Source organism: Meleagris gallopavo, chromosome 1 (assembly GCF_000146605.3).
Source record: "Meleagris gallopavo isolate NT-WF06-2002-E0010 breed Aviagen turkey brand Nicholas breeding stock chromosome 1, Turkey_5.1, whole genome shotgun sequence".
In the NCBI taxonomy this organism is placed as follows: Eukaryota; Metazoa; Chordata; class Aves; order Galliformes; family Phasianidae; genus Meleagris; species Meleagris gallopavo.
Window position 1 is genome coordinate 123,583,944 of NC_015011.2, and position 23,816 is coordinate 123,607,759.

The 23,816-nt window shown below is 33.6% G+C and overlaps 2 protein-coding genes across 7 annotated transcripts in view; one reads left to right on the forward strand and one right to left on the reverse strand.

The window, feature by feature from the left end:
- PNPLA4 (patatin like phospholipase domain containing 4) overlaps positions 1-10,974 on the forward strand; it is a 20,011-nt gene extending 9,037 nt beyond the window's left edge. For 4 of the 5 annotated variants that reach the window (XM_031557504.1, XM_010726783.3, XM_010726791.3 and 1 more), the window contains 5 exons: positions 2,309-2,403; positions 2,569-2,704; positions 4,297-4,362; positions 8,432-8,584; positions 10,062-10,973. In XM_031557504.1, the coding sequence (XP_031413364.1) occupies positions 2,309-2,403; positions 2,569-2,704; positions 4,297-4,362; positions 8,432-8,584; positions 10,062-10,193 (582 nt within the window). In that variant the 3' untranslated portion in view covers positions 10,194-10,973. Of the gene's footprint in view, positions 1-2,308; positions 2,404-2,568; positions 2,705-4,296; positions 4,363-8,431; positions 8,585-10,061 lie in introns of all 5 variants that reach the window. The other variant, XM_019622427.2, reaches the window with a different exon arrangement.
- A 3,192-nt stretch (positions 10,975-14,166) lies between these two features.
- On the reverse strand, positions 14,167-22,781 carry LOC104915860. 2 transcript variants are annotated; one of them, XM_010726801.3, is made up of 4 exons: positions 22,639-22,781; positions 19,784-20,131; positions 18,500-18,603; positions 14,167-15,587 (listed from the first exon to the last, which is right to left on the reverse strand). In XM_010726801.3, exons 1-4 carry the CDS (start codon positions 22,685-22,687, stop codon positions 15,408-15,410), a joined length of 681 nt encoding a protein of 226 aa, XP_010725103.1. In that variant the 5' UTR covers positions 22,688-22,781; the 3' UTR covers positions 14,167-15,407. The 2 variants fall into 2 exon arrangements, with proteins under 2 accessions (XP_010725103.1, XP_010725110.1); XM_010726808.3 differs by having other exon boundaries at positions 19,738-20,131.
- Between the last annotated feature and the right edge of the window lie 1,035 nt (positions 22,782-23,816).

Sequence of the window (23,816 nt, forward strand, 5' to 3'; positions counted from 1 at the left end):
AGTCCAAGAAAAACGTTTTTAATTTTTTTCTAGGCAAAACATTTGTTTCTAATCTGAGTCAACTTAAAATATGTTTTTAAATCAAAATATGAGAGGAGTTTTTGATTCTGGGAATTAAGCTTATATTATATTGGATTTTGCCCTGACAATATTATTTTAGCATAAACTGAAGAATGTGTCATGAACTTTTTACCCCTTCTCGTTTTCTTAACAACTTTTAAGTCACTCTATTATATTGCTTAACTGAAAATTGAGAACTCTTTGGGAGTTAGTCAGAAATATTTCCTAATTCTTATAGCATGTAAATAAGGACAGTGTTATATATTGAGTAGAAAATACTTAATTTTAATATTTTATTTTTATTGAAATTTCTACAAAATTTTCATATCTAGATAATTATTACATTACTGACAGCATTTGTAATTGTTGAAATATCCACAAATATAACTCTGACATCAGATAAGTTTTCTTTTTTTGGAATGATGGCTTTGTTAGATAAGCTATAACTAGGACTTTCTCAATCTTATGTTCTCAAAGCTCTAATACAAACTTTTATGAACTAGAAGAGAATGTAATGTTGAAGATTTCTTGTATTGACTATTGTTAAAATATAGCAGCTTTCCGATGCATTTGTGTAATATCTTGGATGTTTGTCACTGTTGAAAAGGCATGGGACTTGAGAGTAGTAAGGACAGGTTTTCAAATATATGAAGGCTTATAGAATTACATGAGAGTACCTATTTCTTTCAGTAGTATGTGATCATGTTAGATGTCAAGTTTACTTAAATCAGTAGAAGTAGTTACCATTTCTAAACATGTCCTCATTCACTATTTGAAATTTAGATGCACTGTTTAAAGCTTCTGACACTAAAAATTATAAATAATTCATAGCTTCAAGGAGACATGCCTTTTGACAGCAAGAATTGAGAGTCTAGGTAAATATGATCTGTTCTTAGCATTTATAATATGGAAAGTAGTTTTGTGTTGTTCACTTAAATTTGCTGTTACCCAACTCCCTTTTACTCTTATTTCCCTGTCACTTCAGTTACTTTATTAAGGCAAATCTAATGATCCTAATTATGAGATGCTTCTATAATCTGTAGTAGTTTGGGGATTTCTTCTGTCCCCTTAGAGAGAGGATGAGGTGCTGAAGGTTTGAATCGCTGTCTGAATTACGCTTCTTTCCTGTGGATTTACTATAGAAGCCTTGGAATGAACTGCTTTTATATATTTGAATTGGACTGGCAGTGGTGAATGAAATACTGCCTAGGGTAGAAGTGAACATTTAACCTGTGTGTAATGAATTAGGGGTCATTGCTTTAAGAAATGTGGAACTCTTAATTTTCACTAGTATTTTTGATGGATTTACTAGGAGACCATTTATAAAGTGGGTGCAAGATCTTAATTTCTGCATTTTGCTTAGACAGGTGCTCTATTGCGCTTTTACATAGGAGAGTACAAGTGATTTGAGGGAACTAAACTGCTCCAACCAGCTTACCAGCTTACGTTCTACCCAGGTTTTTTCCTGTTAAAGTTTTGAGAATCTTTTTGCTAAAAAGTAAACACGTCATACTCTTTTACTGCCTTTAGAGTTATGGTTCACACTTCATGCTATTTTTTTCACATCACCTAAAACTAAGCATTTCAGCTTAAGTAAGAGAGCTTTTTTGGCTGTAGAATCTACAGCCCGGTTTTCTGCACTTGTCTTTTGTTCATTTGTCTTCCATCAGTTGTAGTAAACACAGTATTTCATTCATTAAATATATGTCAATAATTTTGTTTTTATCAAGGAGAAATTATGATGTTTTTAATGCTTAGCTATCTTAAGATACTTATGTCTAGTTTTAATACAAAAGTAGTCTTTAACTCCTTTTACTTTTTTAGTCTTTATCTACTTTTAAAAGGTGCTTGGAATGCAAATCTTCATGGTATGATCCAGAGAACTGATTACTGAGCAATAGTAATACCTAGAAAAGTAGCCTTTTCTTGGCTGACAGAATGGTATTGTTGGGAGGTTTGGCTTTTTGCTTTTGTTTTTTTTCCATTTAAATAGATTTGTTATTAATGAATTAGGGATCTTGTTATATATGTTTTCTTACAAATTAGTTTGTGTGACAGGGTCAGCAGTTTGTTAAACGTATCTTGATACAAACCACTCACACATGGAAAATATCTTAATTTGGCCTTGTAGGTTGTTCTTGATTGAAGTTTTGGCTGTTAGTGTGTTCTAGATACCACAGTTGAACTTACATTCTATAATGAAAATTATGATGAAAGCATCTTTAATGGTGGATATTTTAATTTTCAGAAATGTCAGCAGTTTACCTATGAATTTGCGGAAGAAGTCAGAAAATTGGACTTTGGTGCAGTAACTCCTGGTTACGATTTTATGAAAAGACTTAGGTACCTATCTTAAAGCATCTATTAAATCATTTCTGTGTGACGCTCTCTAAATAAAAATGGAGAGTAAAACATATGTTTTTTTTCATACTGTGGAGAGCTTTATCCCTCAGTGTACTTGTGAGATTTTTACCTGGTGAATAATACTTAGTGTTTTCTTTATTCTAGGGAAGGCATAGAATCTATTCTTCCTTCTAATGCTCATGAGATAGCTGAGAATCGGCTCTATGTGTCTGTTACTAATGTAAGAAATGGGAAAAATTACTTGTTTTCAAATTTTGCCTCCAGGGAGGATCTCATTAAGGTAATGATTTTGCACAGTTCTGCTTTAAATAAAAGTGTATGACTCTCTTCAGTGCGTAAGAGTGTTATTATTAGGTGTATAAAAATTACAGTGCTGCTATGTAGATAAATAATAAGCAGAATTTGATACATAAGTTTTGGAGATTTTGCTAAAATTCAATCTGTCTCTTTCATTTGTTTCAGAAGTATTACATTGTAGGCAAGGCCTTTTAAGAAATAACAAGATAACTGTTAATTACCTTTTAATGGTTGATTGCTTAGTAGGGAAAAATAAAATAAATAATCTTCAAGTTCTATAACAATTCTGTGAATCTTTTTGCATCTCTTGATTCACTGATATTCACTTAAGTTCAATCACAAGAGTGAGTGAACAAAAGGAATTCCTGTCTTGAAAATAAATAAATCCCAGTAGTATGTGGGGAATAGACATAATGCCATATTAAGTATTACATATATTTTAAGTATCACTATATTTTAACCATTATAGTATATCTTTTATGGCCCATCTTTTCTCTTTTGAACACCATTTTAAAAATCTAGATCAGGATTGTAAACATAAACTGGTTTATGAAATGGTAAGAGGAATTCATTTGGACGTAAATGAAATGTTCCTTCTAATAATTGTTTGTATTGTACTGCAGGATATAGCAAGAAAAAAAAAAAGGAGGAAATACAATAAGCAGGAAGTTTTAAGAAAGAATCTTTTTTTAACATTTTTCTAGATGTTTTGAGGGTTGCGTTAAAGGGGGACGTTATCTTAACTGTTTTGTCAGGGAAAGGGCCTGTTTCTAAGGAAATGTTTCCATTTTTCAAAAGTAGAAGACAAAACCTTTCTGTTTAAGCTCAGACAAATATCTAGTTCTTTAGATCACTGGGAATAGAAATAGGCAAGAAAAAGTGTGAGGTGAAGCCTTAATTCAAATTCGTAAGGGGAAAAAAAAATGTTTAACACTGAAAGTAGCTTAATTTGTTATAAAAATACAATTCTACAAAGACAACGACAACAGACAACAGAAAAAACATACAAAATAAGTTTGGACATTTTTTCCATAATCTCCATGAATTATTTGCTTGTTTGGACCTGATGGCATTTTGTCATTTTATATGTCTGTAAGCTGCTTGTGTTTCTCATTCACCCTCATGCATATGGGCCAGATTTACCTGTACTGAAATATTTGACACATCTGACATATCTGAAATATCTAGCTATATGCAGTTCCCATATCCAGGTAGATCATTGGTTACACAAACATATACATAGATGGACATGCACAGATTCATAGATACTGTTGGGAATGGATAGAAAGGTACATGAATATGCGTACCACATTTCTGTACATAGCAGAAGAGGTGTCTAGTCTAAAATAAATTTGAGAACTGCTCTAGACAGCAGTGTAGCTTGCAGAAGAACAAGTAGCAATTTGTTAATACCTGAATATAACGTATTGAACTAATGAAAGATGTGCATAAATGAATTTCCAGACTATTTATAATGTTTAATGTTATATGCATGAAAATATTTATTGGTTCAGAGTTATTTAGTTCCCTTATCTTCACTCTTCTTCTCCAGTCCTTCTTCTTTCTTTTATCTAGGTCCTGCTAGCAAGTAGTTTTATACCAGTATATGCTGGAATGAAGCCAGTCGAGTATAAAGGAGAGGTAAAGTTTCACTGTGTTTAACTTTTTTTTCCAATAACATCCTTCATTTATGATATAATTGCCTGATCTCAGGGGATGTCAGGTGGAAATTGCAGTTTAGTTCCAATAACTTTTTTGTCCTATATAAATAACATTTTAAGAATAATTTTGTTTTGGTTTGTAATTATTAGAACAAAAGAAAATCTTTTCTAAAAAGTGTTACTACTACTACTTCCTTTTCGTTCATCATACACGTCCAAATTCTGCATTTTGCATATCTTTCATCCTCATAACCACCACACACACACACACACACACACACACACACACACACACACAAAAACCAACAACTCACAACTCAAAACCAACACTAAACTATTCATTCTGACATTCATATCTAACACTTACATTTCTGTTTAGGAACTTTGAATTTCTTTCTATGTCAGAAAACTTCAGGTTTAGAACTATTTGTACATCAATAGATATCATCTAAAATGTCTAAGGAGTTTGAATCAGTTTACTTGACTGCTTGAATTAAATGAGAGACTGCTTGCCAGAGTCTGGAGATTTTGTCGATTGAAGTCCTTGTATTTTGCTTGTGCAGCTTAAGGGGCATACATGGATGTTTGTGGTTCATTTTGCCACTACTCAAAGGGAAGGAAGTGTCTTTGTTAAACTTCTTACATTATTCTTTTAATTAACAAATTGAAAAGCTGGATCAGAGATCTGTCTAAATTGTCTGAAAGAACATTTTACTGGATGAACACTGCTATTAGCATTTGCCAAAGTTTTGTGATACTTACTGAAATATCTGCAGCCTCTTCTTAGTGAACAACTCTCATTGCTTCCTAGCTTTAGTTTTTTGCATTCAGAATTAAATCAATGAATGTATCAGCACAGCTAGTTCTGTTATGTAAAAGCTGCTTGTCCTTACCAAAGCCTCTTCTACACTCACATCAGATGTATCAAAGGTACTTGAGAAGGAGAAAAAGATTGCTTTTACTTTCATTTGTTGGAATGGATTAATTGTGGATGCCTGACTTTTCTCACGCTTGTGGATTGGGATTTATTTATTTGTTTATTTATTTATTTATTTGAAATGACTCTTTCTGGTAAGTGGAAGTGACTGCTAGTCCAAAACAGTTTGAGTACTGTGAGAGCAAAATCTTAAAAGCTATATTGCATTTCCGTGGATTGGTGTAGTGAATGAAAGAGTGTGGATAGGTAACTAGGCACCCATATATTGCAGAATAGAGCTAAGTATATGGAATGGGCTACTTATGTCACTTGCATGCACATCACCAAGTCATCTGAGGTGGGGATAAATGTGCTAAGTTGCACATTAGTGTAGTCACCACATCAGTCTGTTCCTAGCATGTTTTCTTCTGGTTTGGTAAGCCCAAAGCTACCCTGAAGGAAAAGGATGTGTAATACAAAGAGAACATCTGAGAACTTGATCTGCTAGTGATCTTAACTAGACTGGGCTAGGTTTTTGCCCAGATCGGGTATTTAAGATTGTCTGGATCTACACTTCCAGTGACAGTTGAGTGGCCTTGTGCTATGCAAACTTGGACATACTGACTTTTGTTAAAACAAACTTTTACTGAAACCAGTGGGACACCTTTCTTGTGTACGTATAGATGGGCAAAACCTGCTCCAAGTAAAATAACCTTATTTTGAGTTGAGTTGGTGTCCTCTGAATGCCTGGGAAGGTTGATCTTTGAACTGAATAGATTTCCCCTGATGATTGAGTGACCGTATGTAATGATGAAACTGTAGTTTGAATCACTGTAGTTCTTACAGGATACCTTTGTAAAAGTTACCTACTGGTAAATGGGTAGATTTCATTAGGTCCAGTCTCCATCCTTATCTTCTATGTTTGTCTTGGTTTTCATTGCACATGATTTTAGAACTTTCTCTTTCTTTGGACTGTACTTACGTAATAAGGGAACTTATTCAGAAGTTATCTGGAATTTGCTTCATCAGCTAGGAAGCATTTTTGAAGAATTGGTTAATAGAATTACAGGAAGCTGGAGCATTGCATTCCTTTGTTTTCAGCGTGGAAGTATTCTGTTTTTCTCCAGAAAGAAAGACTTTGGAGCCAAAATATTTTTAATAGAGAAATAAAAATATTTTGATAGATTTCTATCTCTAGATACTCTGATACAGTTTCTCCCAAGTAGTTGAAAGAAAAGGAAATGCTACAGTGAGCATCATCCAGGAAGTACATAATCTACACAAGATAGTGCTTAACAAAACGTATTGCCTTTGCCTCAGTAATGTTTTCAAATTTTCAAAGAACTCTTTAACTTGTATTAAGGGGAGAGGGAGGAAAAAATAAATAATCAGAATTTTTAAACATAGAGGATCTTAAAGGGTATAAAAAGACTAAACTAGACTTGTGAAAGGTGTTAATAAAGTCTTGTATTATGATATCTTAGATTTGGCTTAGATAGGGATTTCACAGTTCTCATCGTTGTAGAAATCAGAATTAAAAAAAAAAAGCACTTTAAAATTCAGGGATTGTTTTATTTAAATCAGCTATCTATGGACAAAAGAAAAAAGCAGCTCAAGAATGGATTAAAACTGATAGACATTGGTGTTTCAAGGTGCATCTCAACTTTTACTCACAGTAGTACTACTGTAATGGAGTTTGAGAAATCTGAAAGGTAGCTTTAGATGGCTTTTTTTATCTTGTCCTTTAAGGCAAAATAATCTCCATACTAGCATAATTTTTGTGAAAAGTGAAGGAAGTCAGTGATACATCATGGCTACAGACATTAGCAGCTAATGTCAAGAGTCAAGCTCTTAAAGCTGATTATGAAGTAATAGGATAAGAAGGGTCATATTTATATCTGTAGCTTACATTTTAAGCTCAGGAGCATAAAAGAAATCTGAAATGTCAGATTTAATCCAAGAAAGAGAAGAAGTGCGTGGGTGTGTGAACAAAATAAACAACAACCTAATTCTTGCTGTATATCCGTATGAGAAGGTCTGAAGTCCATCAGGTATCAGAAGATATGGAAGTTGACTGGAATAAGGCATAACTGACAATAAAATCATCTGATTGCATGAACTCTAACATGGCATTGGGGAAAACTCTGTACCTATGGAATTAAGAGGAGACTTGTTTTAAGTGAGAGTGAAGGATACAGCTAGGAGCAGTCTATACAATTAAATCATGAACCTCAGTGATTTGAAGGGCTTCCAAAGGCCAGACACTGGAAGCTGAACTTACACTTTCTGTATAGCAGTTGTTACACAGAATGCAAGTATCTTTCCAATAGTATGAAGACAGTTTAAGATGTATACCGTAAACAATTGCCAGTAGCATATATTTTTTTTTACAGGAGATGGCTTTTTTGCTGCTTTTGTGACTAAATTCCTGTAGCATTTTCAGAAATTTTGTGAGAAGGCTTTCATTATTTTAGCAATTTTATTGTGGTCACAATACCAGGTAGACTCAACTCCTGTAGAAGACTTGATGTCTGCTCCTTCTCAACTACAGTGTGTCCAGCTCCTTCCTTAATCATCTACTTTCCAGCTATTGCTGTTCTGTGTTGCAGTTTTTTCAGTGTGTAAGAAAACGAGACGTTCTAGGAGAGGTGAAGTCACATTTGTTTTAGTTCATGCAGCCGTTTTCCCCTTCACATGGACATTTCCCAGCTCCTACTTTGCAACAGATTAAAGCTTATAAATATATATGCTGTGTGGAGTGGTTCAGGTGTAACAGTAATGATCTTACCTTTTCCTTTGTCGATTGAGAAAAAATGTATATTTTTAAACTGTCTGGGACATTTTGTTAATAGATCAACTAAACAAGACTTAATCACTTGATTAAAAATATTTAAGTGTCTGGGAACCTTATGAATATGTTTCAGCATTGTCAAATCCTCATCAACTGAACACTATATGCATTGTCTGTTCTTAGATTTTAATGCCTGCTATACTTCAAGTTGCTTATTCATTGAGAGGAAAACTTTTAGATTTCCACGAGAGTGGTGTAGAAGAGGCAGGGACAGAAAAGATTACGCATTCAGTTTTTATTATATTGTTCTTAAGCTATTCTGAAAATTTTATTTTGCAGTAGAAGTGGGTTGATGGTGGCATTACCAATGGCCTCCCTATCTTGCCTTTTGGACGAACGATTACGATTTCGCCTTTCAGTGGTCGATTAGATATCTGTCCACAAGATAAAGGACGTGTGGATCTGTATGTTAAATTTGCAAAACAAGATATAATGGTGAGTTGCTTGTTTATTTACTAACTTCAGAAGAAGAAAAGGTAGTTGAACAGTTTATACTTTTATTTTATTTTTATGTTTATTTTTTGCATGTAATTTTTTTTATGTAATGTTTTTTGCATTTTCGGTTCTGCGTATAAAATGTAAACTTTTCCTTAGGCACAAAAGAAAGAAAAATCTAGTAAAAATTTTGCCAGAAATGTTGAAAGGCATGTATCTAGTACAAAATAGAGCAAGTATGTTGTAGGCTATTCAATTTACATAATCTAGACTTGCTATAATATCAGCTACTCTACTTCTCTAAAATACTGGAGGGAAAATATCACATCTGTTACTAAGTCAGCTGCTCTGAGTTTAAAATATATATATGTAAGTTCTACATTTGAAATTATATCCAAAGACTTGACACTTCATTGCTCAATTGAGCTCATGTTAAGATTTTAAAACCTGTGACTGCAACACTTTTCCAGAAATTTTGTTAAATGTTATAGAAATATTTATGTAGGCCAAGGCTGATTTTTATGACCTTTTCATTTTTAACATTTCTGTCTGTTCAGGCTTTTTCTCACAAACTTTTACTACAATATATTGCATCCTTTGTTATGATGGAAGAAAATGCTGAATAGCAGTAGATCTACCACTGTTGCCAAAGAAACTTTATTAGAAAGGAAAAAAAAAACCCAAACTGGTTAGCAACAGTTGCTATACTTTTTAAGTCTCACTTAAACCATGCTTAATGTTTTCTTAAATTGGGTGAAATTAATGTTCTTTAATGTTCTAAATTGGGCCAATTTCTAAATCTTTGTATCTTTCAAAGCACTGTAGTACTTGGTAAATGATCATAAAGAATGAGATTATTTATCTTATTGAAAATAAATGCATAACTTTCTTTGTATTTTTTTATTATTGCTTATGTCCAATATTTAGTGCATCTACAGGAAAAAAATGAGTTGATGAAAGGAATAATTTGAGAATAAATTGCAGAATTGCCTTGCTTCTATTGTCATCCAAATGCAGACTTATTTAAAATCTCAGGCAACATTTTAGACTATTATTTTTGAAATATCTTTGGCTTTTAGAGCTGCAAAAGTGTGAAATAAATAAATAAATAAAGTACATGGCTAAAATAGCATTATTTGCACTAGGAATTGGTCAAAATACTTCCTTGCAGAAGTATAGTACGTGTCAGCTACCACTGTCTGAGGCAGTTACTAGTGTGTTTCTGTACTGAAAACATTTCAGAAACTCTGGGCAGTTTCACAGTCAGCTTGTCTTAGAGGTTGTGAATTTACTGGTACATATACAGACTATTTGTATAAGTTTGCCTTTTCAGCAGTGTGCCTGAATATGTGATTTACTAGCATAGACAGTTTTAAAATATGCTAACCTAAACACGTGAGAGAACATACAACAATACCATGAAGTCTGAGATAAGCTGCTTTAATAAATTAACTTCTAGCACCTCTCTCTTTTGCAGTTGTCTTTGGCCAATCTAGTAAGACTTAATCAAGCTATGTTCCCACCAAACCAGGAGAAAATGGAATCACTGTACCAAAATGGATTTGATGATGCTGTACATTTTTTACTAAAAGAAAACTGGTTTGAATAGGCAAAACATAAAAAATAAAACCGGATGGCTTTCAAAACACAGCTATAGACATTCTGATTCAAATCTAAGAGATTGTTATCACAATTTCTGTTTATTGAAAAATCCCATTTGGAATTGCATCATCTTCTGCCAGGAAAGTATCGGCTCCACTCAGAAGACCTGTATAAACTTGTCTGATTGAGAACTGTACTTGCCTAGTACTTGGCTTGTTTGAGAAGATTCATGTTTTGATCCATTTTGCTTCAGAACTGGACTTTAAATTGGCAATTGTAAAAGCTTCTGTTACCATAATTATAGAAATTTAGAAGACTTTTCTGATGTTATTTGAGAGACTAATCAGTGTTGTAGTCTGTATTCCTCACTTAATATAGCAGTTGTGCATGCTCGTTGAGTGTTTGCATTATTGCTAATCCAATTGACTTCTTCAAGCATTTTAAAGGATCTGAACTCAGCTCTAGCCACAAAAAATAAAACATTTGCACTTTTACCTCTGATACATTTATTTTTTTGAACATTAAAGTTTTCATGCTTCTTAGTGAATGCACTTTCTCAATTAGAAATACTACTTGAAACTTTTGTAACAGAATTGTGATGTTTTGTTCACTAAAAATATCTTGTACAGTGGAGTAGTTATTTTTACTGTGTTTTCTTCTGCTGCTAAAATTGAGTGAACTTATTTTCTTGAAGCTTTTGTGAAGAACTTATTTGTGAGTTTCTCAGAATGCTTTATTCATGAAATAAAATAAATGTTTTATTACAACCTGATAAAGTGCCTGGATATAAGTTCTTTTACCATTCACCTTGCAGTGATTTCCTTAAATGCAAGTTCAAAAATTTTAGTCTTAATGCCTAAATTCTAAAATCAACAATTACTTAAAAGCAAAGCATTTGTTTCTTAAGTGTACTTTTTAATATGAGTTCCTAATGCTTACAAAAAACTGAGAATTATGTATAGCACTCCTTCAAAATAATTGAAAATCTAGGGAGGTGAGAATTACAGTTAAATTATACATATTTTGTAGCTGTTTGAAGGCCTTTTAATGTAAGCAACGTATTCATATGTAGATGATATCAGAATAGGATTCATTTGGTAGGATTGAATTCTGTTGCTGTTTTTGCTAGAAAAAATAATAATGCTTTGCATCAGCGTTTTTAGATGCATGAGGTTCTGTATGCAGTGAAAATATAATACGATTTCCAGATACGTAGGACTCCAGATATGTAGACAGCATTTCTACAGCTAGAGCTGAAATGCTTTGATGCTACACAGACTCTTGTGTCTTGCTTGCCTTCATTACACAGAGGAGAACTTTTGACATAAATAGAAATAGTGAATAATGCTATTAAAAGATTGTTGCAAACTGATCTGCTGTAGCCTACGTTTGTAATTCAATATTTATTTTGGTACTATGGCAGAATCTTCTTTTCCATGTAGCATTCTGAGGGCTTGGAGCTACTCATGAGCTTTCAGAAATAGCAGAACCAGAGCTACAGCTTCCTAGCTGTCATGGAGCCACGTATATTTAGCAAATCTGTACAAAGCTTGTTTACCTGGATGCAGTTCTGTAAGAGCTGCCTGTTAATATTATTAAATGGAAAGCTCGTTTCTTGATAATGCATGTTACTTTTGAGCATTGTGTGTCACAGTTTGATATGCTCTTTAGTTTATTAAAATCTGGTTTCTTTCTGTATGTATTAAAACAGGAATATTAGCCATATCCTATGCACTGAGCTCTAAGTGCCCCAGGCAGTGTTCAGTTCTTTTGAAACTGACCTTCAGATGTTTATGATAACATAATGCTCTTCAGGAGGAATAAAATCATAGTAATGCAAAAGAAAGATCTAGAAGTGTTTACTATTATAGTATGAATATTTATTTATTTAATTAATTTATCTTGGGATGTAAAAGTTGAATGAGAAAAGCAAGAGTCAGAGATTTTTCAATTAGAGCCATTTTATAAAAGATGGCAAAAAAGAAAAGTGATGCAAGCTTGTTGTCTTAAGGCTGCTAATTTGATCATAGTGTAGCATGGTAAAGCACATTCAGAAATATTCTTAGCCAACAGTGTTTGAATCTTTGAAATGAAATGTTTATTGATCAGTTAGCCTCTTACAGAAGTATTTGGTGTTTTAAATCAGGAAAATAGTTGTAATCTCTTTGTTTCATAAAGGAAACCATCTGCTGTGCATTCAGATTTTGTGATGTTGCCCATTTTATTTCCTCCTTCCTCCATACTCAAGCTGTACCACCTTGAAAACTTCAGGTGGTGTATTAAGAGAATCTTTTTTCCAAATAAAGTAGTACTTTTATAACAGTGACATACCTTATAAAAGCCAAATTAATTTTCTTCTGTTTTTTCTCTAACATTTTGTTAATTGATCATGATTGCCTTCTCTTTACTTTCATGAAACTCAAATCTTTTAATATCTCTAACAAAATAATAATTTCTGTTGCTGAAAATAATCAGAATTGGGAAGTCCATACAAATGTGCTGAATATTGCTTCTATTTTTGAATGTGCACAGACTTTGCCACTACACAAATGAGAGGTAACCTGGAAATGTTTGCAAAAGCTGCTTCTAAGTTAGAAAGACTCAGGTACTTTCAGGTCCATTGGTTTAACAGTCTGATCCCTTTCAAATAATCCCTTTCAAATAATTTCTTACCTATCTCTTCATTTATATTAGTGCCAATTTTTCTTATCCCCTGTCCTAGCTCTCCTAGTTGTACATAAATATTGCTGTTTGTGTTCCTAACCTAATCCTTTTTTTTTTTTTTAATCTCTTCTGTGTATGGTCTTACTGGACAATGACTTGTATGCATCTTTATTCGTTAAATATGTTCTGTTCCAAAGGGAATCTAATAAAATGAGAGCCTCTTAAGCTTTGTTTTCTGTTATTAGCAGTTATGTTTTCGAGGAGTGAATATTTTTCTGTATGAAGCAAATTTTTCTTTAGTTTGGTGTGTGTGTGTGCGTGTGTGGCTTTTGCTTTGTTTTAAACCACATTGCAAGTTCTGCAGTTTGGCATTTCCTGGCTAATTTTGCAGACTAATAGCTGGATTTTTCTGTTAGAGAATCATAAATCTGTTATACTAAGAAAGGGTTCTGACCACCTTATTAACATTTTTCACAAAGACTTAAGGTAATAAAATGTTCTCTTTCTCCTCTTTAAAAAAAATGCTTTAAAGAAACGTAAATCCAAAGTTCTTAAACAGATTCTGATCATTTTCTGTTAGAGCTGTTTTAACTGATGTCCTTGTATGGCTGAAAGCACAATTTGTGCTTGCTAGAATTTCACCTTCTGTTAGACTTACTACATAAGTAGGCTGTTTAACTTTTAAGAAAATGCATTTTTAGTGTCTTAAACAGTTAAAGGAAATCAAACTTGCCAAAAGTCGTGTCTGTTTTCTGCCTTCATGCTGCTGATAAGTGGTTGCTGTCTAGATACAGACGTACTACAGAGAGTCCACTGCAGACACACAAAGATCATTAAAGGCTACATGTTAAGATGTACGAACAATCCCTGTATTTAACCCCTTAATATTTAAGGTAATTAAAATAAAAGTAAAAAGAAGAGGTTGGTAATATTTTATAATCAACAATATATATATATATTTAAGATTTTTAAAATAGGAAGTCTAAGGTGCATCTGAGCAGCTAGTTTCTCTGGAAATTTACATATTTTCATCCCGAATTAGAGTTTGAATTTCTGAATCTGGAAACCTGAATATCTATGACTGAAGATGCACTCAGAACCCAGTTTGAGTAGAGGAGTGAGGAAGACCATTATTTAGTTCCTGCTATTCAAATTAAAGAAAATGTGATTTTTTCATGACTTCATGACTGCTCTCCACCCCTCCAAATGCACAAGCGTTGTTTGTCTGTCCTTCTGGAAGTCGTACTTAACTGTCTCCAAGTGAATCAGAAGTACTTTTAAGAAAAACAGTCAAATATCAGTTTTTAAAACTGTTTTAATTAGTATTTTTACTTACAGAACAGGCAAATATTTTAGAAAAATGCAGTACTGATAAAGCTTTAGCTGAAGTTCACTAGCAATGTGCATCCACATCGTAATGTACAGTCTTGAATATTAACTATGACTTATTGCCCCCTTGAGTAAAAAAGAGCTTACTCTTTGTTTTATATTCATAGTTAGTGTAGAAGGCTGTAATCTCTGGCATTTTAGCCTAGGAACATTTTCCTTTCACAATTATATTTTCAGTGTTTAAAAAATAAATAAATAAAAATACACAGTACTCAGCTTGTAATATTTAATCGTTTGTGGAAAAAAGAAAAATTCAATAACTCAAATAGAGTTTGTCAGAGTATTAACTTCTCTCAAGTCACACATACATAACTATTCCAAAGCACAACTTCCTCTGAGCACTTCATTATTATGCAAATTATGGTAAGCTCTTTCTACAAAGTTTAATTCTATTGTTGCTGTTTACACGGACTCCAAAGCATCCTAAGTACTTTGAAACAACTTTTAAAGATATTTTTAATCCAAATGGCTTATATTATAATGTTAGATATGCCAGAAGAAGAACAACAAAGACAAGCTCTTCATAAGTAATTATTATGTTTTCTTCAGAAATTATAACTATTAAAAACATATTCAGTATTTTCATTCTTTCAAGAGAGGCATGTAGAAATGTGCACTATATCAGTAGCATAGCTGGCTACACAGCCAAAAGTAGAAGTTGCAGGCATATATAAATATGAGGGCAGGATAAGGAGCTGGAAATAAGGTCAGGCAGTACATCAGGAGCACATGAGAAACTCCTCAATGAGAAAATGTTTTTTTTAAATTTATCTCAGCAGCAGACAGGTACTGTAGTACAGAATTTGCCGTTGCTTTGATGAAGCAAATAAGCTGTCTTAACCCAGATAAAAACAAAATTCCAAATGTCCTTGAGTTTAAAATGGAAAAAAAATATATCAGCATATCCTTGGCATCGAAATATTAATACCTTTAGCTTTAACAGTATTTTTGTGGTAGCTGTGCACACTAAATATCATTACATTTGTAGCTGCATAGAGCATTAATTTCACTAGTTTTGAAGTAGATACATGAATAGATGAAAAAATCTTGAACAAAGAAGATTCCAAGCTCACAAAACGACTTGTGTGTATGTTTCTTCTGTATCCTGAAGTAGTACACATCATTCACATGCTCATAGCATTATGGTTACAGCTGTGAGGCTTGTTTTTCATATCACTTTCCTTTCAATGTGACTGAAAGTTCTTACTAGTGACATATCTTCATATTCTTGGTTAGACCCATTATTAACAGGTTTGGATGGCTTTTCATAAATCCATTCACTTGGCTGGATAGCGCTGCTATCTGTATTTCTTGAATCGTTCTTGCACTTTTTACAGCAGTAATGAATCTGTTGCAATATTCCAAAAAATATATTGTTAAGCTATTAAAATGTTGGGGTTTTTTTCTCCACTAGATACCTCATTTTTCAGAGAATATATTCCTTACTTCACTAAGATAGTGATGAGTATTTATTCTGAATTGTTCATAAGGTTGCATATCACAGTCACAATAAAACAATGAAGAACTGATTTTTACAGGTAGTGGAATAAGGGTAATTCTCACTGTACTCAAGAAGTAGAATGTGAGTCTGACTGTATATCAGTGTTTTCATTTAATATTTCTTCAATGCATGGTAGTACCTTTTCACGTGCATAAATGCTTTTACTTTATTTAAACAAACAACTTGTTTAGGGTGAAAGAGGTTTGTTTGTTTGTTTGTTTGTTTTTTAAATTCATCTTGTATTCTTACATAGCTTAAGTGATCATTCTGGAGAGTTGATGGGATAGATATCTTCTTTTGGGGAGAATCCAGAACTGACAGCTCTAATGGCTTCCCCATAAAATATGCACAATTGTCATGCATGTTTAATGGGAATAGCACATTGCTATGCCCTAGTCTTGATTTTGAAGCACAGAAAAAAAATTTGACAAAAGTAAGGAGAAATGTAAGAGAAATTTAAACTAAGAAAAGAAGTGTGACGTCTTCCTGAGATAGCAGCTCCTTCCAGAAGGTACCTGAAGGGCTCAGCCAGCCCTGACATACCAAATTTAAGTAGTGGCCTAGAAGTGTCAAAAAGCCAAGGGGCTTTTGAGTGATCTAGTACCTCTTTCATTATTTCACACTCTGATTTTGACACTATACACATTTTCATGATATGGCACATTTGTCATTTAGTGAAGAAATGACCTGTAAGAAGTTATAGACTCCCTGACTTCAAAAATGTCAGTGTCTTTCTCTTTAGCTGCTGTGCTGCCTTGACCCTGGCCAGCAGCCAAACACTCATGAAGCTGCTCATTCACCTCCCCCTCCCCATCAGGATGGGAGAGGACAAGAAGAACAAAAATGAGAAATCTCCTGGGTCGATGCAAGGGCAGTTTGATAGGTGAAGGAATAAGGAAGAAAATAAACAACCAAAAAGTCCTAAAGCAAGGGAAATCACTCACCACCTCCCTTCAGCTGACCGATGCAAAGCCAGTCAGGGAGCAGTGGTCATCTTTTTAGCCAACAAAAACCCTTTGTTCTTCCTCTGCCCTGATTCTCTTGATGAACACAATGTTATGTGGTGAAATATCCCCTTTGGTCAGCTGTAGCCAAGCATCCTGGTTACATTCACTCTCAGCCACTTGATCATCCTCAGCCACCAATTTGAGGAAGCAGACTGAGAAATGGAAAAATACTTGATGCCATGCAAATGCTGTTCAGTATATGGGTATACTATCAATACTTTTTAACCACAAATCCAAAACATAGCACTGTATGAGTTTTCTCAGTGAAAGTCATCCCTGCCAGACCTAATATATTTTGCTACTACTAATTGTACTCAAAGTGACTCATTTTAGGAAAGATTCACTTGGCTGTTTTTGCATATTCAGATGCAAAAGTGCATTTTGACAGACTTTACTGCTACTGTTTCTTAGCAAATTTTGTTTGTTTACCACCTGAATTGTGTGAACATTTCTGATTTTGATGTGGCTTTGAAGTAACAGCACTTAACAACAGGTTTCTAAGGAAAACAAAATCCATACTTTACTTGACCCAGAAGGGTAATCAGATACCATAAATGTCTGTAGGTCTTGTAACTTGTCAATGGTGTTGAATCTTTTAATAATGAAATCAGCAGAGAGGGAGCTGTTGCTATAACTCTAGTTTCAGTAACACTTAAATGGCCCTTTTAACTGTACAAGCTGAGAACTTAAGTTAGTTACCTATTTCCTCTTGGTCCAATTTAGCCTGCATCTATTAACTTCTAAGGAACTCTAAAATATTTGTTTTTGATGGGAGAGGTTATTGGTGATGAACAAGGAACTTTTTAGGTCCCATAAGTTACCATCTTATTCATTTGCAATTATGGACCTTGTAATTATAACTAGAGCCCATTTTAGTACTGCCCATGCCTTCAGAGACTGAGATTCTAATTGGCATCATGCTATGGCATAGCTCAGCTTTATTTCCTTCCAAATAGTTTCCTTCACATAAAGTGTATTCCTAAATGTGACCAAAATAGAACTATTGTCTTTTTAGTTTTTGGATCCATAAGAAGAGGTTGATTAAAATGATTATGAGGTGGGGAAAAGATCCACAACTAGGAAAGAGAAAAGATTTCTGAAATATTATGGGAAGTATAAGAAATCACTTTGGGCTTAGACAATTTTGTATCAAAAAATATTTTTTTCTCTTGGAAAGTATTTTCTAGTTGTCAAAGCTGGCTAAGGAAATGTCAGGTGGGGACCCATCCCAAATGATGGGTGGGAGAAGGCATAAAGCCCTGGCATGACTGGTTGCTTGGCTGAAACACATGTAAAATAAAACATAAGCAGACATTAATGTATGCCTGGTGGAGCTCATGAAATTAGGAGCTGGAGCCCAAAAGCATGGAGGAAACGGGATGTGTTTTGAACTGCAAATCATTTAAGAATTTATTTTTTTCTCATTATCTTTCACTTCCAGGTAAAAATAAAAACTTGGTAACATTCAGCAACATCAAGAATAGCTTCTCAGTGGTCAGCAAGCTTTGAAAATGGTAGCTTTTACTTTTCTAAGTAACTCCATTGCCAGAGCTTTCTTTTATGGTCATACCCTCAAATATGCAAATACAGGAGATTCTACCTCTAAATCTTTGGTTAACAGAAAAGAGACAGACTTTTTACTTTGCCATAGCTGCATGAACATCTTTCTTTCATTTACTTATAATATTTTTCCATTAAAAGATGCCACCCATGTTTAGGTCTGTAGTATTTATTTCTGAAGTTATTACTTACACCGAAAGCTATGGTAACTGTGGTGACAAAGAGAGTGTATCCAAGAAGAAGGAACCAACACCACCAGGTTGGTTCTGATCTTACACAGTCTTTGCATGTGAAATCTGAAATGAAGAGGAAGAAAATTAAGTATTTGAAAAATTAAGAAATAGTTGCTTTTCTAGTATGATTTAATCTGAAGGATTAGCGAAGACTGACTAGTTAGCACAGTTGTCTTTATCACATTTTATTCCTCTCTTTTTTTCCGGACTAAAAGGTTATACTTCTCATGAAAGAACTGTTGTCTTCTTTCTACTTCAGTGATGAATTTTTTCAATTTTTAGCTCTGAGCTAATTATAAAATGAATAGTAAACAAATTTCATAGGTGATAGATCCAAAAACATTTTTATTATATTGCACATATTTAAGTTACGATGAAAAATACATTTTGGGTTTTTTTTAATAAATAAATAAACATATGCTTATGGTGTGAAAGTCAGAAGGATTTCATTGACAGCTGTTTTTCTTTAGGGACTCAGAAGAACTGCATTGGGAAATTATTATATATAAAGTGAAATCTAGTAACGGAGAGACGCTTTGTAGCCTTTAGCATGCACTAATCAGATATGCCTGCAAGTCTACAAGCAAAAAACTTGGCTCCTCTAAAATTATTTACCTCAGTCACTGAGGTCACTGTCCCCTTCAGGATTACAGAACTTGTTTACATAAATTGATGCTAGGAGAAGAGTTATAAAGTGCTGAAAATAATTTTACAATTATGTGGAGAGAATCTCCTGCTCCTGTGCATCCCTACTTTCACACACACTTCATAAAATCACCCACATTGCTTAATTTACTATTAATTTTTCAGAACCTGGAGGTTAAAGAACAGATTGCATACTTCGAAACAATAATGCTGGCACACAAGGACTGAGGAAAATGATGAAAAATGAATGTAATGGATTTTTTATTTTTGTATGGAGCAAAGTAAAGTTTCAGTAAATGTTTGTGGATAATACTGAGAAAAAATATTTCATATTCTAAATATATAATGTATATATTAATATAGAAGATTAACCAAAATACTATAATATACAAAATGTTTCATGTATATAACATGTATTAACTATTGAATCAATGTTTTATTTCCCACAGTCAGGTTCTCAAATCATGACTGTAGACTGCTTTTTCCCCATCCTTCTCACAGCACTGAGTTGTAGAATAGAAATCAGTAAAACTGATGGAATATTTAACTCACCTTGCATCCATTAATACAATTTCTTTGACTATCAGATGCCTCTTACCGTGCACTGTCAGCTTGGTTCCATTTCCACATTTGCCATGGGTTTTCTGGGTTAGTATCACATCACAGAAATATGAGTTGCTGTCATTCTTGTCAACATTGCTCAGTTTTAAGATAGAGAATCCCCTGAATACGTCCTTCATAATGTGTATGTGTGGCCTTCCTGCTCCTGAACTTGACCGAAGACTCTGCTGGTTGTCACAGCTGGGGCCCTTTCTCCAGTACACAACTGGCTCCTCATTCTCTTGCTTGGGGTATTCAAAGACACAGAGCATCCACACAGTGGAGTTAAGGAGCACACTGGCATTTTCGGGGTATTGCAAAACCAAGAGCTCTGGCCCACTGCTAGCTGTAATTAATAATTAATTAATTATCACATTTATTAAGGAAAGTTAATGTTCTAGTAATATTCTTCTTAGTCCAATACATCTTATTTAAATATTTGATTGCAACTTGTTTTCTGCAGGAATAATTTCAAACAAAGAAATGAAATTATATCTAAAAGAAGTACAAGTCAAAAATGAAATGAATACAGCTGTAAAAAGTTTTGCAGAAATATATTGTATTCTTGTACTAAGATAAATAGAAGAAAGTTTACCCACATGCACCACTTCTGATATTTTCTGTACAATGCCAAAACCTTTGTTTCTATGTCACATCAATACAAGTCTTGAATTTTCATAACTTTTCAGCTTCATTAATTCTTGACATCATATCTAGGCCCTTTGCTCGTTTTTAATTTTATTTTTTTAATTCTTCATAAAACTTTATATGAGTACTGTGTGCAAATAAAATAACCATACAGAACTAATGCAGAAGGATGATGAAGATTCTGGAAGATCTTTTTTTATGGAAGATTCTATCCATAGAATAATGGATATTTTGAGAATGATTTAATTTCTTGTATATATCTGTTGTGCAGACAACAATGGGATAAAGCACTGGAAGTATGCCTGAACACATCTATTACTGTGCCTTGAGTAGATAAAGTACAAAAAAAAAGAACAATCCAACAACAACAACAAAACACCTATTAGTTAAAGTTAGATTGCAGTGAACAACACAACTCAGGTATTAAATGAAAAGAATTCTGAAGTTTAAACTGATAATACATTTAAATATTCTCTCTGCCAGAAGGTTGGAAGATATCTAGTTCCATCCATGTGCTGTGGGCAGGGCTGCCAACCTCCAGATCAGGCTGCCCAGGACCCCATCCAGCCTGACCTTGCATGCTTCCAGGGATGGGACATGCACAATTTCTCTAAGCATCCAGTGCTTGTTCATCAGCCTTATCACAAGACGTTTCTTCAATTAGGACTACCTTCTTTCAGAGCAAAATTTTTTCCCCTTGACCTGTCACAAGAGGCCCTGGTAAAAAATCTTCATCTTTGTTGTAAGCTCTCTTTATGTCTTGAAAGGCCACAATGAGGTTTCCCTGGAGCCTTTTCTTCTCCAGGCTAAACAAACCCACCTCCCTCAGCCTTTCTACAAGAGAGAGGTGCTCCAGCCCTCTGATCATCCTCTGGATCCATAAGGATGAACACTGGGAAATTTTTGTGAATAACAGAATACCCATATCAGATACCCACTTGACAACCTTATCAGATCAGCTAGCAGGGACACCTCACAATTTCTAGCAACTTATATGACTAAACCTTTTCTCCATTTGAGTCTCATCCTAACTTATTCTAAATTTTAACGTAGATAATGAGACAAGTCTGCTTTAAAGTCAGTTATTTAAACTTTAAATAATCACATTGAAGCTCCAACATTTAATCCTATTCTCCCTTTGTAGTCAGTTAACAGAAATAATAAGTTAAAGAAAAGCTCAATTTTAGTTCCATAATAAAGATTTAAATAGATAAAATAATTTATTTCCTCATCTAATGTAAAAATATTTCTCATGTTCAGAGAAATATGTTAAAATTCTGTGAAGTGAATCATTTTCATTCTGAGAAGGTGAAATCAGATTTCCATTATAAATTATGTTATATTTATGGAACTGCTTTGAAATGAAGCAATTTGTCGTATGCAAGTATATATATATGAATTTTTATACTGAGTATAAAAAATTGGAAAGTCATTACAAAACACAGACAACAGATGCTTTTAAATCAGAAAAAATAATGTTTTAAAATGGTTGAATATCTCTGTTTTATATATTATATTTAGTAGAATTTTTATCATTATAAGACATGTAAGAAATGCATGTTCAAAAAGAAATTTGTTGTACTTTAAAGGGACTTGGTTTTCTGAGATCTGACCTGAAACCCATTTTAAAATGTAATTAATCCATAAGAGTACAGGACCTTTCTGAGCTACTTTGTTCATTTAAGTATAAAGCAAATATCTTTAAAAAATTACTGCATCACATTCATAGCAATATTCCAAAACCCAGTGAAAACCATTCGCAGCTTAATCATTAATATCTGAAATATCTCTTGCATTTTAGTTGTATCATACAAAAATTTCTAAAAATGTCCCAAATATTATGTTTTCTTTTCCTTTTATATTTTTTTAGTGTAAGTGAACACAAACAGTTTTAAAAATATTCCAAGATCTACTTACACTAATATGCTGTTGACTTACGGACCTAAACATAAAAACGTCAGCATAGATTCATAACACATGGAAGATAACCGACTATTTTTTCTTTTTAAAATATGTGTTAATGTGATACAAATTTTATTTTTGTCACTTTCATCCCTGATTAAATATTAGTATGACCTTCCTTGATTACTTTCGTTTTGAAGAATTCTGAAATAAAAGCTTTTGGTAGGTTTTTTTGTTTGTTTGTTTTTATTTTATTTTTTCTTTTTAGAAAGTTAACAACAAAACAGCAAAAAATCTACTTACCTGTAATGTTAACAAGGTAGGATATCATAAACAATATGCCAATCCTCATCTCTTTTTTTGGGATTGCTAATTGACTGGTTTTAAAATCTCAGATGAGACTGCAAATACCACAGCTGCAAACACCTAGCTGAGAATTAAAGTTCTCCAAAAAACATGTTTTTAACCTTGTTTCTAGGGGGGAGGTTCTTGTGGTTTTACTCACTTATTTCCCTTTCTGCCATTGCACATCCTGGGCATTGCAACAGATCAACTTCTAATATTGTAGTTTCATACTTAACTCTATTGTGACTGTTTTTCCATTATGAGATTTTGATTCAGACAGCTCAGAGGAGGAGAATCAGTTATGTGTGGTGAGTTTAGTGAAAGCTGCCCACCTTAACAAAACATGTATGTTGTTAATGGCAGTGATGATGTAATACAGCAAAGTTTTCAATAGACACCTCCCTCTGATGCTCTTAAAGCCCTGTTTATGCCACTAGCACCAGATACATGAATATGACTTTGTTCTATTTTTGTAGCTAGAAAAATAAGATACGGCAAAAATATTTCATAATAAATATTATTTCTCTTTGCTGAAGTGATACTGAATGTCTAATAATCACCGTGCAGTCCAGCATATGCGAACATTAGCTGCCAAATCCCACAAAGTGTAAAATGCGGCGATGTGGTTTCTGTCCTAACATATACCTTTGCAATTCACTTAAGACCATGAGATCAGCTAACTTCCTTGCAGCTCCAATTAAATTTTATCCCGCAACATTACCCCTGGGTTTTATTAAATCTTGGTTTCATCCCTCTCTCCTGCCTACTGATCTGAATACCTGGATTTGATTAAGGATAACTTCCATGGAAATATCCAGTTTTGACTTGAAGGCTTTGAGAAGAAGAGCATCTGCAAATTCAGTGGTTAACTGCTGCAATGACTAATCATTCTCACTCACTATGAAAGACTGTCTTCATTACTATTTTGATCTCTGCTTTCAGCACATAGCTACCTCCTTTTTTTTTTTTCTTTTTTTTTTCTTCAAGATGATACTTAAGATTTCTTAAAAGCATTTTATGAAGCATTAAAATCAAGTTCCTTCCTTTCTGCTCCTCTGACTTGTTTACAGATATAGGACTACTCCTCCACAATGCTGATACTTAATGATAAGCATATGCTTAAGTCTATTACTATT